We start from the raw sequence: 17,666 nt of genomic DNA, 5'->3' as shown, positions 1-17,666 counted from the left end.
TCTATCAGAATCCTATATCCTAATGGAGTACTTTCTTTCCTATTGGAATTCAAAAGAAATCTGATTGGATCCTATTGTTTTTCTGTTCTTATGTTATTTATTTACAATACAAAACACACATACAAACAACAACATACAGATGCACACAAACATCCACAACGTCACCCCTGCCCAGACCCACCTGCTCACACCCCCATCTCCAACACCTGTATCATGTGCCACATGGCCTCAAACTGCACCAATTTGTTTCTCTCTGTTGCCCACACACTTTCAACATTTAGATAATAAATCATTTGACCTTTCCATTGTGTTAATGACGGATGACTGGTTGATTTCCAGTTTTGAAGTATGCTTTTACAAGATGATTGACAAGAAAAGTGTCGTCCAACCCATTGGGTATCTCACTGCACCTTCTTATGCCACGTCTTGAAATATGCAGACAGACGGATTCAAAATAAATGTATCCTAAAGGAGTCTTGTAGGATTGTGTCACCCCAATCAGAAACTTATTAGAACCCATTAAATTATAGTTTGTTGTCATTAGTTTGAGTACAATACAACAACATTAATTACAAAATGTTATATGATCGGAAACACTGACGTCTTTGAGGATAACACAGTGCCACCAACGCAGCCCACTACCAAGGACTGTGGGCTCTCCTTCTCTGTGGCCGATGTGAGTAAGACATTTAAGCGTGTTAACTCTCACTAAGCCTGCCAACCCAAACTGCATCCACAGTCGCGTCCTCAGAGCATGCGCAGGCCAGCTGGCTGGAGTGTTTACGGACATATTCAATCTCTCCCTATCCCAGTCTGCTGTCCCCACATGCTTCAAGATGTCCACCATTCTTCTTGTACCCAAGAAAGCAAAGGTAACTGAACTAAATGACGGTCTGAACCCCGCCCTGTGCAACTGGGTCCTGGACTTCCTGACAGGCCGCCCCCAGGTGGGAAGGTAGGAAACAACCCCTCCACTTCATTGATCCTCAACACTGGGGCCCCACAAGAATGCGTGCTCAGCCCCCTCCTGTACTCTGTTCACCCATGACTGCGTGGCCGCGCACACCTTCAACTCAATCATCAAAGTTTGCAGACGACACAATGGTAGTAGGCCTGATTACCAACAATGACGAGACAGCCAATAGGGAGGAGGTGAGGGCTTGGGAGTGTAGTGCCAGGAAAATAACCTCTCATCCAACGTCAACAAAACAAAGGAGCTTATCGTGGACTTCAGGAAATAGCAGAGGGAGCATCCACATCAACGGGGCCACAGTGGAGAAGGTGGAAAGCTTCAGGTTCCCCAGCGTACACATCACTGACGATCTGAAATGGTCCACCCACACAAACATTGTGGTGAAGAAGGCGCAACAGCACCTCTTCAACCTCAGGAGGCTGAAGAAATTTGGCTTGGCACCTAAAACCCTCACAAACCTTTACAGATGCACAATTGAGAGCATCCTGTCGGGCTGTATCACCTCCTGGTACGGCAACCGCACCGCCCGCACCGCAGGGATCTCCAGAGGGTGGTGCGGTCTGCCCAACGCATCACCGGGCGGCATACTACCTGCCCTCCAGGACACCTACAGCACCTGATGTCACAAGAAGGACAAAAAGATCATCAAGGACAACAACCACCCGAGCCACTGCCTGTTCACCCTGCTATCATCCAGAAGGCGACGGTAGTAAAATCCTATAGAATAGGTTCCAAAATCTGATAGGATATTCTATAGGATGTGTGTTGAAAGGATGCCTTGAGTAATTTACACAAATCATGTGTTAAATGTGACAGCACTTTGATTGTGTTAAAAGTAACACGTTATCCCTAGCTAGACACACAGATGTGTTAAAAAATAACACAGTGTGTTGTGTTTTACACATCTGTTCTAAGTGTGTATTCATGGCAGTATGGTCAATCAGGAATTCCATGCTTAATTTTTAATCTTCTTAGACATGACTAACCCAATGAAATACTGGTAACTGGGTTATTCCCCATCACTTCACCCATCCTCTGTGTATTCTGCGTACTTCCGGGCTCATATTTACAAGGTATCCAAGACTGTAAGTGCTGATCTAGGATCACTTTTGATTTTCAGATCATGAAAAATAAGATATCAAATCAAATTTATTGATATAGCCCTTCGTACATCAGCTGATATCTCAAAGTGCTGAACAGAAACCCAGCCTAAAACCCCAAACAGCAAGCAATGCAGGTGTAGAAGCACGGTGGCTAGGAAAAACTCCCTAGAAAGGCCAAAACCTAGTAAGAAACCTAGAGAGGAATCAGGCTATGTGAGGTGGCCAGTCCTCTTCTGGCTGTGCCGGGTGGAGATTATAACAGAACATGGCCAAGATGTTCAAATGTTCATAAATGACCAGCATGGTCAAATAATAATAATCACAGGCAGAACAGTTGAAACTGGAGCAGCAGCACGGCCAGGTGGACTGGGGACAGCAAGGAGTCATCATGTCAGGTAGTCCTGAGGCATGGTCCTAGGGCTCAGGTCCTCCGAGAGAGAGAAAGAAAGAGCGAAAGAGAGAATTAGAGAGAGCATACTTAAATTTACACAGGACACCGGATAGGACAGGAGAAGTACTCCAGATATAACAGACTGACCCTAGCCCCCCGACACACAAACTACTGCAGCATAAATACTGGAGGCTGAGACAGGAGGGGTCAGGAGACACTGTGGCCCCATCCGAGGACACCCCCGGACAGGGCCAAACAGGAAGGATATAACCCCACCCACTTTGCCAAAGCACAGCCCCCACACCACTAGAGGGATATCTTCAACCACCAACTTACCATCCTGAGACAAGGCAGAGTATAGCCCACAAAGATCTCCACCACGGCACGACCCAAGGGGGGGGGGGGGGGGGGCCAACCCAGACAGGAAGATCACATCAGTGACTCAACCCACTCAAGTGACGCACCCCTGCTAGGGATGGTATGAAAGAGCCCTAGTAAGCCAGTGACTCAGCCCCTGTAATAGGGTTAGAGGCAGAGAATCCCAGTGGAAAGAGGGGAACCGGCCAGGCAGAGGCAGCAAGGGCGGTTCGTTGCTCCAGAGCCTTTCCGTTCACCTTCACACTCCTGGGCCAGACTACACTCAATCATATGACCCACTGAAGAGATGAGTCTTCAGTAAAGACTTAAAGGTTGAGACCGAGTTTGCGTCTCTCACATGGGTAGGCAGACCATTCCATAAAAATGGAGCTCTATAGGAGAAAGCCCTGCCTCCAGCTGGCTGCTTAGAAATTCTAGGGACAATTAGGAGGCCTGCGTCTTGTGACCGTAGCGTATGTGTAGGTATGTACGGCAGGACCAAATCAGAGAGATAGGTAGGAGCAAGCCCATATAATGCTTTGTAGGTTAGCAGTAAAACCTTGAAATCAGCCCTTGCCTTGACAGGAAGCCAGTGTAGGGAGGCTAGCACTGGAGTAATATGATAAAATTTTTGGGTTCTAGTCAGGATTCTAGCAGCTGTATTTGGCACTAACTGAAGTTTATTTAGTGCTTTATCCGGGTAGCCGGAAAGTAGAGCATTGCAGTAGTCTAACCTAGAAGTGACAAAAGCATGGATACATTTTTCTGCATCATTTATGGGGGACCATATCAAGCATCTCAAAGGCGAAATTATTTTGGGTGCGTTTTTTTACAGTTAGTCTATATTCTGCATTTCAGTCTGAATTTATAAATCTGGACAAAATAAAGACATCCTTTCTTTTAGTAGAGTATATCTGATCCACATTAAAGAAACATGGTTAAAGAATATGTGGGATTGAACCGTCATTTTTCAGATATGCAGCCAGATCATTAACCCTCTGCGTCAATGTTACCACAACCTAAAGAAGTGTGTGAGGAACTTTTAAAGAACAACATGCATTTGTTCTGGTAATGTTGTTGTAATATCAGGTTAATGTTTTTTGCACCCTAAAATAAACGTATTATCATCTGCACAACTGGACGGTTTTTGTGTTTTGGGAACATGTCTTTTGTGATGTCCCCACAATGTTACCACCAGACTGTTCACACAACCTAATGAAACATTCTGGGAACCTTTTAAAGAACAGACGTGTTCTGGGAATGTTCTTGTAACATCAGGCAAATGTTTTATTCAAGCATTGCATAATCATCAGCACGACTGGACAGTTTTTGAGTTAAGAGAACATTTTCTGCAACCTAACAAATGTTCTAGGAACGTTCACAGAACCAATTTAGTTTGCTGGGAAAACATTACTGATACATTGTGATATTACATTACCTGGAAACCTAATAAAAACTTTTGGGGAATGTTCGGCGAACATTCCAAGGATAGTTCATTTAAAACATAAAAAAGGTATTTAAAACTTTGTTTTTAATGTTTTTGGGATGTTATCATCCTAATGTTAGATAAAACCTTAACTAGAACTTAATTGGAATCTTGTCTAATGTTCTGGGAATGTTCCCGGTTTGTAAAGTATCTACAATGCCACTAGAAGCACATGTATAATGCCTTATAAGTTATGCATAATGCAATACAATGCACAACAAATACGCTAATAACTGTTCTGAAACATCTATGACTACACTCACAATACTGTAAATGTTGTAATGCCAGACGTTAAATGAAATAGCTAGTATATGCGTGGAACATTAATATTATTGTCTTGTGATGCTGACTTTTCTGCTTCCTCCTGCAGGTGGTAGTATAGACAGTGACTGTGCCTTTGAGGGCGACTATGCCCTTCCGCCTCTCTCTATGACCGAGGGCATGCAGCACATCCGCATCATGGAGGGCGTTTCACGCTCCCTGCCCTCCTCCCCACTGCTCACACACCAGACCATCAGTGTCCGGCTGCAGCCCATCAAGAAGCTCACAGGTAATGGTCACAGAAATATACACAACACCTCCACAGGAGAAATCCCGTAGGTCAAACTGTGTTGTTGTCTGCTCCTTTGGGCGTTCGGTTAATAACCAATCGCCCAATGTCACTCATTCGTGTTGGAATGTCGTGTGGGGGAATACATAAGTCAGTTACATGATGGTAACTGGGAAGTTGGATGCTTACGTCAGTGTTCACTGATGCCGGTCAACACAAGTCATTGTGAACTCAATAAATGATTAACTACAGCCCTCCCAGGTCAAGGCCCACTAATAATCACTCCAGGCTTACCTAATAGCTAGGCTGGGATGCCAGGAATGGCAGATATGAGCTGTGGTTGTCTGTCTATATTCCTATCCTGCTCGTGTCTGCCCTTGTCACTCACCACTAACTGATCATTTCCTGTCACAGTCATCTCGGAAATCAGCTTCACTCCCAATCTCTCTCTAGCTCTCCTTAGTCTCTCTCTTTCTCCTCTCTCTCTCTTTCTCCTCTCTCTCTTTCTCCTCAGTCTCTCTCTCGTTCTCCTCTCTCTCTTTTTCCTCAGTCTCTCTCTCTTTCTCCTCTCTCTCTTTCTCCTCAGTCTCTCTCTCTTTCTCCTCTCTCTCTTTCTCCTCAGTCTCTCTCTCTTTCTCCTCTCTCTCTTTCTCCTCTCTCTCTTTCTCCTCAGTCTCTCTCTCTAGCTCTCCTTAGTCTCTCTCTTTCTCCTCTCTCTCTCTTTCTCCTCTCTCTCTTTCTCCTCAGTCTCTCTCTCTAGCTCTCCTTAGTCTCTCTCTTTCTCCTCTCTCTCTCTTTCTCCTCTCTCTCTTTCTCCTCAGTCTCACTCTCTTTCTCCTCGCTCTCTTTCTCCTCAGTCTCTCTCTTTCTCTCTTTCGCTCTTTTGCTCGCTCTCTCCTCAGTCTATCTCTCTCCCACTCTCTCTCTCTTCAGTCTATCTCTCAGTAACTTGATCATTGAAAGCTACTGTCATTGCACTGTAATGGGCTAGTGTGGCTAGTCAGTGCAGGCTTGAATTGAATTAGAAAAATTAGTTTTATTCCTTAAGTGTCTACAGAGTGAAAGGGATTGGGTGTGAAACGCATTGTCCAACATTCACCACTAGGGTGCGGTTTACCACTCTCATCCTGGTGATTTAGCCTAGTTGTATCATTAACCCTCTCCTACAGTGCCTTCAGAATGTATTTACACTCTGAGTTTTTCCCCGTTTTGTTGTGTTACAGACTGAATTTACAATGGATTAAATTTAGCTGTTTTATCGCTTGCCTTCACACAATACTTCACACAACACAATCAAACTGATATTATGTTTTCAGAATGTTAACCAATTAATAAAAAATGAAAAGCTGAAATGTTTTGAGTCAATAAGTATTTAACCCATTTGTTATGGCAAGCCTAAATAAGTTCAGGACTAAAAATGTGTTTACAAGTCACATAATAAGTTGCATGGACTTACTCTGTGTGCAATAATAGTGTTTGACATGATACAATGATACATGATACACATACAATTATCTGTAAGGTACCTCAGTCGAGTAGGGAATTTTAAACACAGATTCAACCACAAAGTCCAGATTCAGCCTAGCAAAGAAGGACACCTATTGGTAGATGAAAACAAAAAATAAATAAACAGACATTGAATATCCTTTTGTTTCAATATAACCAGTCAATACAAAGATACAGGCCTCCTAACTCAGTTGCCAGAGAGGAAGGAAACCACTCAGGGATGTCACCGTGAGGCCAATGGTGACTTTAAAACAGTTACAGAGTTTAATGGCTGTGATAGGAGAAAATTGAGGATGGATTAGCAACTTAGTTAGCTCACAATACTAACCTAATTGACAGAGTGAAAAGAAGGAAGCCTGTACAGAATACAAATATTCCAAAACATGCATCCTGTTTGTAACAAGGCACTAAAAAAGACTGAAAAAAAATATGACAGCAATTAACGTTTTGTCCTGAATTCAGTGTGTTATGTTTGGGGCAAGTCCAATACAACACATTACTGAGTACCACTCTTTTTCAAGCATAGTGGTGGCTGCATAATTTTATAGGTATGCTTGTAATCGTTAAAGACAGGGAAGTTTTTCAGAATAAAAAATAAACGGAATGGAGTTAAGAACAGGTCGAAATCCTAGAGGAACACCTGGTTCAGTCTGGGGTATTGTGTGTAGGTGGTGAGAAAATGTTCAATTCAATTCAGGCAGTAACACAACAAAATGTGGAATAAGTCAAGGGGTATGAATACTTTCTGAAGGCACTGTATATGCTGCTGTGTGTTTGTACACCATACAGAATTATTTATTTCTCTAAACTGGGCTTTTTAAAAGCCCTGTTATCTTAACCGGGGGTGCTGCTTCCTACTGCTGGAAGAGAAGGCTTTCTGTTGTTGGTGACAGGAGCCAGGAGAGTTTGGGTCGGATCGGAGGGAATGGGGCCTGAAAATTACATCTCATAGCGAGCCAATCTCCGTCTCTCTCTCTCTCTCTCTCTCTCTCTCTCTCTCTCTCTCTCTCTCTCTCTCTCTCTCTCTCTCTCTCTCTCTCTCTCTCTCTCTCTCTCTCTCTCTCAACTCCACACTGCTTACAGCCCCCTTTGTCTGTTTAATCCACTTTTCTTCCCTCTCTCCTTTCCTCTTTCGTGTCTGTAGAACATTCAGCCTAATTTACGAACACTTTCATCTGCGTCAATCAAAAGGAATTCTGGGAGTTTCATTGTGCTTGCTGTTATCTTGATGACTGTTGTCGTAGAGAGGAGCGTTGTTGTTTTAAGAATAACACAGAAACGTCTCACGTTCTCTCGTTGTTATGCAAGTCCTTATTTCACAGTTTGGTTGTGAACACTGTGACTGTGTATACATGCACAGTCATTCAATTGATGATTTACAATTTGCCTTGTTAATGCAATATAATCATAATTATAATTTGCCTTGTTAATGCAATATAATCATAATTATAATTTGCCTTGTTAATGTATGCCAGTTAGATGCTGATAGTGATGCAGATGCAGTTGCTGCTGTGGTGTATTTTGGGAGGTAACATGGGAATAAGAGATCCTCATTACTTTTAATTTGATACTCCGCTGTGTGCTAACGCTGCTGCATTGCTACTTTCATGCGTTTTATTTTACCTCTGCACAATGAGTCCAATTGCATCAGCATGCTGCATGTGTGCCAGTGCAAAGATGTACCACCTCTGGAGTGTAGCTTATGCACCTGTTCATGTGTTTTGCAAAATAGAAATAAATAGTCTTTCTCTGCCTTTTAATCTGCCTCGAAGTCAGATGTGGGCGTCCATAGCCACAACACCAGATTGGGCATGGTCCCGAGCACCCCAGCCTTCTTCCCACTCTTTAATTAATCCAACCCAGTGCCACTCCTTTACACCGCCTGCCAGTGCCAAGTTACAATATGGGCATCTGAGGCTCAGGCTTCATCCCAAATGGCACCCTATTCCCTTTATAGTGCAATACTTTCGAACAGGGTTCGTAGTGCACTATACAGGCAATAGGGTGCCATTTGGGATGCATATCAAAGCCTCTCCACCTCCCAGCACCCAGCAGAGACCAGCAGGCTTCAGCAGCAGGCACAATCAGAGCAGGTCTTCAGCATGGCTGGATGCACCTTGATCCCCTCATGGAGGGCCTCCCTTTCTCCTTTCCTCCCCAGCTCTCACCAGTCTTACCCAGCCCTCCCCTGCACACCAAGTATTCCCCAGCTCTCACCCAGTCCTCATTTGCTTTCCCCCAGCGCTCCCCCTTCCCTCTCTTTCCCTCCCCAGACCTCCCCTGCTATCCCCAGCCCTCCGCAGCAGCATCCTCCCCCTTCTCCTCCTCAGCCCTACCACCAGCCCTCCTGCTCTGCCTTGATTGGCCTCAGGGAGCTGGGAGCTGGTAGGGAGCTGGCAGGCAGTAGAGCTGTTTTATTGGCTTATTCAACCTCACTGTTCCAGATAGAATGACAATGCTCTGAAAGCAGTGCTGACCTTTTTAGGAAATCAATGAGTTTCTGATTTAATCTCTTCTCCTCACTCCGCTCTCTCTGCCTGCGTGGAGGTTTCACCCAGGGGGTCCCAGCTGCTCTGAACCCAACCTGTGAAATGGATTGGAGAGGCAGGCAGGAGGACGGGAGCTGCCAGAGGGCGCCTAAGGCTATACCCCTTTACAGAGCCTGCGGTATCATGGTCTGCATCCCAAATGCCACCCTATTCCCTATGGGCCCTGGTTAAAAGTAGTGCGCTATAAAGGGAATAGGGTGTCATTCGGAAGGCAACCATGGTGCCACAATTCCTCTGGCTGGTGTGGAAATGTCACACTGCCTTTGGTCCAGAGGATCACAAGAGCAGCCTGTTCTCTCTGGTGGTGGGTTCTGAACACTGGGCAGCAGACAGCAACATCCTGACCTGTCTGTTCTCTCTGGTGGTGGGTTCTGAACACTGGGCAGCAGACAGAAACATCCTGACCTGTCTGTTCTCTCTGGTGGTGGGTTCTGAACATTGGTCAGCAGACAGCAACATCCTGACCTGTCTGTTCTCTCTGGTGGTGGGTTCTGAACACTGGGCAGCAGACAGCAACATCCTGACATGTCTGTTCTCTCTGGTGGTGGGTTCTGAACACTGGGCAGCAGACAGCAACATCCTGACCTGTCTGTTCTCTCTGGTGGTGGGTTCTGAACACTAGGCAGCAGACAGCAACATCCTGACCAGTCTGTTCTCTCTGGTGGTGGGTTCTGAACACTGGGCAGCAGACAGCAACATCCTGACCTGTCTGTTCTCTCTGGTGGTGGGTTCTGAACACTGGGCAGCAGACAGCAACATCCTGATCTGTGTGTTCTCTCTGGTGGTGGGTTCTGAACACTAGGCAGCAGACAGAAACATCCTGACCAGTCTGTTCTCTCTGGTGGTGGGTTCTGAACACTGGGCTGCAGACAGCAACATCCTGACCTGTCTGTTCTCTCTGGTGGTGGGTTCTGAACACTGGGCAGCAGACAGAAACATCCTGACCTGTCTGTTCTCTCTGGTGGTGGGTTCTGAACACTGGGCTGCAGACAGCAACATCCATTAACTATAGGGGATTAGAGTCGTGACCTGTCTGTTTGGGCTTCAAACACTCAGCATTGATTCCATTCCACTGCTATGCTATTGTGTTCTTGGATCTCTCCCACCACTGCTGCTAGTCCACTGTGATGTGCGTCTGGGTTTAGTCTGGAACGGCTGAGGAGTTGATACACATGAAATTGATAACACGTGCAGTACACATGAAATGGATAACACATGCAGTACACATGAAATGGATAACACATGCAGTACACATGAAATGGATAACACTTGCAATACACATGAAATGGATAACACATGCAGTACACATGAAATGGATAACACATGCAGTACACATGAAATGGATAACACATGCAATACCCATGAAATGGATAACACATGCAATACACATGAAATGGATAACACATGCAGTACACATGAAATGGATAACACATGCAATACCCATGAAATGGATAACACATGCAGTACACATGAAATGGATAACACATGCAGTAGACATGAAATGCCCAAGAAGACGTGCTCATATCCTACTGAGTTTTCTGGCTTAAATTAGTGTAGTGCAGTTGTCCAGGAGACCTTTTTGACAATCACGCTCAGTGATATATTAGTCTGGTTTATGACTTGTAATCACTGACTGACAGTTTGTTGGTTAATAAGCTGAAGTGTCTGTCTGGCTGTTTGTTGGTTAATAAGCTGAAGTGTCTGTCTGGCTGTTTGTTGGTTAATAAGCTGAAGTGTCTGTCTGGCTGTTTGTTGGTTAATAAGCTGAAGTGTCTGTCTGGCTGTTTGTTGGTTAATAAGCTGAAGTGTCTGTCTGGCTGTTTGTTGGTTAATAAGCTGAAGTGTCTGTCTGTCTCTACTGAGATGTTGGTTGCATCCCAAATGGCACCCTATTTCCTATAGTGCTCTGGTCTAAAGTAATGCACTTTATAGGGAATAGGTGTCCAACTTGGGATGCACTGTAGAGCCACAACAAGCTGATTACTCGACTGTGAAACGTTTAAAGGCATTATTTCAACATTTCTCTTTTTGCATCTGACTGCTTCCCCTAATTTAGAACAGCTAGAGATCAAAACGATTAGTGTTGATTACTGTTTCCTTTTTACTTTCACATGGATTTCCACGTAAGATGGAACATTTGTGCATTTGCCCTTCAAACCTCACTGCTCTCCCACCCTCACTGCAATTATAATGCTATTATTAGTGTATCTGAATTCCATTGTCTGTTCTACTCACCCTGCCTCCACTGTATTGTATTGCATTGCAGTTTTACGTTTAAAGATATATTATTGTACAGGAGTGGGTTTCAGATTTGGGAAATCCACCCATGCTGTACATTGAGCCCAGTGTAGAAGTGTGTGGTAAGGTAAAGCATGTGTTACATTACTGTATTGTGCTGTACTGCAGGCCTAGCTTGGGCCTAGGAGTGTTGGAAAAATATAATCATCTCTGTGTGGCTAATGCTGAGATGAAGACTGACATTTATACATTTCAATCTCCTCCTCCTCTCCAAATCTCTTTACACACTCGGCTCAGCTCCCAGGGCCCATACTTCTCCAATAGCGGAGGTGCATAAAGATGCACTTACCCCCATGCGCTTACCACAAATTCCTTGTTTTTCTTAGTTCGCCGTATTGTACATTGCGCTCCATTACTCTTTTTTTGTATGGTCATTAGCAGAGTACACACAATCCGAATTTTAGCTTCAAGATGCCGGCAATTTTAAAACCCGAAAAAGTAGATTGGACTGATTTATTGGCACATTGAACCATGCGTGCCCCATAGTTTAAAACCTCAGTGGATAGTGCTAAAATAATAACGTCAGATCTGAATTCTGCCATCTTTATGCATGTTTATGCACAATCTGCGTGTCCCACTATAACCCTTCCCCCTCTCCCCTCTGTCCCGGACACGTACAGTCATTTGTTCCGTCAAATGGAAATATGACATTTTCAGATCCTCTGACCTTTCACAGTTGTAAAAAAATGCAGAAAAGGCTAAATGATTGAGAAGGTAATTGAAAAGGAAAAATATAATGTCATAACAACCAGTGGACCTGAACGCATCAATACTGACTGAGGAAATGAGTGCATGCGTCTGGATTGGCACCTTCATCCCTATATAGTGCAATACTTTTGTTTTAAACTATACGGCTCTGATTAATAGTATTGCTTCATAAAGGGTGTCAAGTCAGACACACTTGGTGGTTATCATTTAGCAGATATCAATCTAATAAACCTGTGGTTTTCAGATCATGCCATCCACTGTGTCTACTTCAGTAAGCTCAAAGGGTAGGTCAATACTGGCTCCTAAGTAAGCACTTCACGGTAGGGTCTATGTTGTATTTGGAGCATGTGACAAATATATTTTTTTGTGATTTTGATTTGGAATACCAAAATATAAATGACTGGAAGATGGAAGTCTATTGAGGTGCAGATAGACTATGCATAGCAAACAAACTGAATTTTATATTTTTTATTCGTAGACAAGGGAGCTTTTATTGGCCACCAGATTACCAAGATAACTCTGTGGTTGTAAATAGACTAGCAAGTCATTGTCTGCTAGTCGTATTCCAGATTTAGCTGGGACCAGCTAGAAATAATAGGTCTATGAGTTTTACAGATGATAAATTAGCCTGCTTAGCTAAATGTTTTGGTCTGCTAATTGGTCTTTATGTTTAAGACAGTTTGTCATATGTTTAAGATGAAGATGTCTTATGTTTAAAAGTAACACCGCTGACCCTTCGATGTACACAGAGAGCTAACATGAATAATATGCATGTCAATCTCTCCTGGCTCAAAGTGGAGGAAAGATTGACTTCATCACTACTTGTATTTGTGAGAGGTATTGACATGTTGAAAGCACCGAGCTGTCTGTTTAATCGACTAGCACACAGCTCAGACACCCATGCATACCCCACAAGACATACCACCAGAGGTCTCGTCACATTCCCCAAGTCCAGAACAAACTATGGGAGGCGCACAGTAAAACATAGAGCCAAGACTACATGGAACTCTATTTCACATCAAGTAACTCATGTAAGCAGTAGAATTCATTCTTATTTTTTTAAAGGTAAGATTGCTCCTCATGGTTTTGTCTAAACAGGTATTTAAAGTTTGAGCCAGTTCACCGAGTTATAATTTATCTAGTAACATAGTAGCACTGTCTATTGAACTATAATAACAGGGCCAGTTTACAAGTAGGCCTAGCCTTATTATAACTTTATGTATCAGGAAACTTTTCTTTTTACACACAGGAACATCCTGGTGAGGGTTTGTTATATTTAGTCCTATAGGAGACTATATTCTGGCTCACTGCAGACGGTAATTTTGTTTCTTACAGACTTGTGCAATTCCATACCCGCACTTCTGGACCTAATCAAAGAGGTCGGCGTGTTCTCGGGATACAAAATAAATCATGTCAAATCCTCAGTTATGATGCTAGAGGAGGAAAGTCATAGACCTACACCTCTGACTTGTTTTTTGAATGCAACGGAATGCTTTACGTATCTCCGCATTCGTATTATGCCAGAGATTGACTGCATAGTCTCAACTAACTATGACCCTGTCGTAGATGCAGGTAGATGATGGTCATCTTTACCTATATCTTTAATTGTCCGGATTAACATTCTGAAAATGAATGTCCTCCCAAAACTGTTGTATCTATTTCAGAACATTCCCTTGCCGCAGCCACCATCCCGCTTTACAAGGCTTAAAAAGATGTTCACTATATGTATCTGGAATAACAGACGTCCCAGAGTTCGCTTGTCCTTATTGTACCTAACGTATGACAGAGGGGGGCTCCATTTGCCTAATATCTAGTGGTACTACTGGGCAGCTGAGCTTCGCACTGCTATGTACTATTTTACCTCCAAGTCTCTCTCTTCGTGGATGAAGATTGAAATGTCTTCAGTTGTCACCAAATTACCCCTGTTAGCCTCCATATTTACTCAGCTGATATCAAGACACACAAAAAAACATGTTTTTAATATGAACAACGTTTAGTATGAGGTGTGGAAGTTCCTTGATGAAACGCATTCTTTGTCATGTTTTAGTCCTATCTGGGTAAACCACAGTTTCACTCCTGGGAGAGCTGATCTGGGTTTCCAGCAAGTGTTTAAGGAAAGTTTGAGACCTTTATAAAGAAGGTGTTTTTATGTCATTTGAAGAACTCATAGCAAAATATGACATTCCTAGAATTAGTTTTAAAAATATATATTTACAGCTAAGGAGCTTCCTGACGGCTGCCCAAAACCTAACAGAACCCCTTCTGTCCACTTTAGAAAATACGATCTCAACCCATTGTCATGGTAAGGGTAGAATTACAGCTCAATACAATATGCTAGAGTCTGGTGTCATGATGTTGGCCTGGGGATAGGTTTATGACAGTCATAAATACCTCTTTCCCTCTTTTTCCTCTCTCTACCCTTCTGATGTTACATTTGCAAACCCCTTTGGTTAACATAGAGATTCTGGGAACATCAGAAGGTGGGGGGAAATGAACTATATTCTGGTAATCCGACCAATTGAACATATGCGGTGGTACTTAATGAATATGATGTCAGTTCTGTCGTCATCTGAGACATTCTCATCAATGATAAGATGACATAAATTCTACGGTGGAAAGTCTACACATCAGAGTTATCGGATTCCGATGGAATTGTTGTTCAATTAAAATGTTTGAATATGAAATTATTCGTGGTGAACTCGTTACCTGTATAAAAGACACCTGTCCACACACTCGATCAAACAGACTCCAACCTCTCCACAATGGCCAAGACCAGATAGCTGTGTAAGGACATCAGGGATAAAACTGTAGACCTGCACAAGGCTAGGATGGGCTACAGGACAATAGGCAAGTAGCTTGGTGAGAAGGCAACAACTGTTGGCGCAATTATTCGAAAATGGAAGAAGTTCAAGATGACGGTCAATAACACTCGGTCTGGGGCTCCATGCAAAATCTCACCTCGCGGGGCATCAATGATCATGAGGAAGGTGAGGGATCAGCCCAGAACTACACGGCAGGACCTGGCCAATGACCTGAAGAGAGCTGGGACCACAGTCTCAAAGAAAACCATGAGTAACACATTACGCCGTCATGGATTAAAATCCTGCAGCGCGCACAAGGTCCCCCTGCTCAAGCCAGCCAAGTTTGCCAATGACCATCTGGATGATCCAGAGGAGGAATGGGAGAAGGTCATGTGGTCTGATGAGACAAAAATATAGCTTTTTAGTCTAAACTCCACTCGCCGTGTTTGGAGGAAGAAGAAGGATGAGTAGAACCCCAAGAACACCATCCCAACCATGAAGCATGGAGGTGGAAACATCATTCTTTGGGGATGCATTTCTGCAAAGGGGACAGGACGACTGCACCTTATTGAGGGGAGGATGGATGGGGCCATGTATCTTGGCCAACAACCTCCTTCCCTCAGTAAGAGCATTGAAGATGGGTCATGGCTGGGTCTTCCAGCATGACAACGACCCGAAACACACAGCCAGGGTAACTAAGGAGTGGCTCCGTAAGAAGCATCTCAAGGTCCTGGAGTGGCCTAGACAGTCTCCAGACCTGAACCCAATAGAAAATCTTTGGAGGGAGCTGAAAGTCTTTATTGCCCAGCGACAGCCCCGAAACCTGAAGGATCTGGAGAAGGTCTGTATGGAGGAGTGGGCCAAAATCCCTGCTGCAGTGTGTGCAAACCTGGTCAAGAACTACAGGAAACGTATGATCTCTGTAATTGCAAATAAAGGTTTCTGTACCAAATATTAAGTTCTGCTTTTCTGATGTATCAAATACTTATGTCATGCAATAAAATGCAAATTAATTACTTAAAAAAATCATACAATGTGATTTTCTGGATTTTTGTTTTAGATTCCGTCTCTCACAGTTGAAGTGTACCTATGATAAAAATTACAGACCTCTACATGCTTTGTAAGTAGGGAAACCTGTAAAATCAGCAGTGTATCAAATACTTGATCTCCCCACTGTATGTGATAGTGGATTAGGGGCCTGAGGGCACTCAGTGTGTTGTGAAATCTGTTATGAATATATTGTAATGTTTTTTAAATTGTATAACTGCGTTAATTTTGCCGGACCCCAGGAAGAGTAGCTGATGCCTTGGCAGCAGCTAATGGGGATCTATATTAAATACAAAATACACATTTTCAGTAAATGTTCTGAATTTCGCTTCCCAATTCTCTTTTAGAACTTTGCTGCTACGTCTGACGAGAACAGAAAACATAATAATGATTATGGCTTATTGAGAGACAGATAGAGAAGGGTAGGGGGAGAAAGCGACACAACTAGAATTGAAATCACAAAATGTTGACTGTCACGGAGGACCAGATCCAATCAACATATCGGTCTAAGTTTCCTACACATCTTTACGCCAACAACAGAGCATCCCCATCCCATAATTTAATCTATTTCAATCCCATGTAATCACACCAGCCAGAGAGGGAGAAAGGAAGGAAGTAACTGAGACCAAGGAAGCATGAGAAGAAGGAGAAAATAGAGAATATCTATAAAAATGGCTGCGGTTGAAGGGCCATGAGTTTCAAGGGTAAGACAAGGACAGACAGGCGGGTGCAGGGAGTCTCGGGCCCAAGAGGAGGTTGAGTAATATTTTCACAGAGAGACCCTATCTCCCTGCAGATGATCCTGCTTTTGTTTTTACCCAGATCTGTCCCCAAAGCTTCTCACCACTATAAACTGTGAAAGGGTCCCTTTAATACGACCCTCCCTCACTCCCTTCTCCTCTTTTATTACATTTTTTTCTCTCTTTCCATCTATCCATACCCTCCTCCTCCCTCCCTGTCCTCCCTGGTGGTTGTCATGACAACAGCAGCACTGCGCCATTCATCTGCTGGTGTAGAGAGGAGACCTGGGCTCCCTGCTACCATGGAACTATCAGCGCCTCTCACATCCATACATAACACCTCTAAGCGCTAGTCACGGACACGAATGAGCTCGCAATCCATCTAATGGTCCGTCTTCGCCTCTGCTGCTTAGGAAAGGTCTTCTTTTTTTGGAAAGAGATAGCTGGCCAACTGTCTGAGGATGCATGAAGCCATCCGAGGGAATGTCACCTCGGTGTCCCTTTCTCTTTCCCTAGTGACACAGTGACTGCTGCCTGGGTGCCTTCCTCCTCCACCTCCTTCCCCTCTTCCTCTTCCTCCTCTCACTCCTCCTGTCACCCAGCCATATCTGCCTCCTGCCCCCATATCATTTACCGCGGCTGAATCGAGCGGACTGAACAGCGTCAGCAGCACTGAGACCTGTGGAGGATTACTTTGAAAGAAGAGAGGAGGAGAAAGCTTCTTATTTTTCCTCCCGTTTGGCTTGCAGTGCTGCTTGCCGTGTGGCTACCAACCAGAGGCTGTTTTGGATGAACTGGTCATCGTTCAGGGAGGAAGGTCTGTTTGTGTCACTGGACGGAGAAGGAGGGGAACTGGTGACATATTCCAGCCTTCCACAATCATGCGGGATCTGGTTTGAGAATGGTGAGCCACTCCGAACTAGGGATGGGCACGGTTATTAGAAAAGCTGAATATCTGAATGGACGTTAGTGTCCTATCACTTGTGTGAGTGTTCATTTTGTAGAGAAAATTTGTGGGCCTATTTTAACAATGACAAAGCTTAAAATAATGTATCCTTGTGACATTGTTAAATACACAAGGATATCCCATACCACCTCTGCTATACCTCACCTGGTCTGCGCCAGGCCTGGCCCAGGTGAGGAAGCTCTATGGGGGG

The 17,666-nt window shown here is 44.0% G+C and overlaps 1 protein-coding gene across 1 annotated transcript in view; it reads left to right on the top strand.

The window, feature by feature from the left end:
• Positions 1-17,666, top strand: part of LOC139376797 (tetratricopeptide repeat, ankyrin repeat and coiled-coil containing 2b) — a 224,320-nt gene that overhangs the window by 127,926 nt on the left and 78,728 nt on the right. The window contains exon 5 of the mRNA XM_071119726.1: positions 4,681-4,860. Within this exon, the coding sequence (XP_070975827.1) occupies positions 4,681-4,860 (180 nt within the window). The remainder of the gene's footprint in view (positions 1-4,680; positions 4,861-17,666) is intronic.

Source organism: Oncorhynchus clarkii, chromosome 20 (genome assembly GCF_045791955.1).
Source record: "Oncorhynchus clarkii lewisi isolate Uvic-CL-2024 chromosome 20, UVic_Ocla_1.0, whole genome shotgun sequence".
Lineage (NCBI taxonomy): Eukaryota > Metazoa > Chordata > Actinopteri > Salmoniformes > Salmonidae > Oncorhynchus > Oncorhynchus clarkii.
Note: the sequence above shows the minus strand (reverse complement) of the source record. Positions and strands in the feature narration are given on the sequence as shown.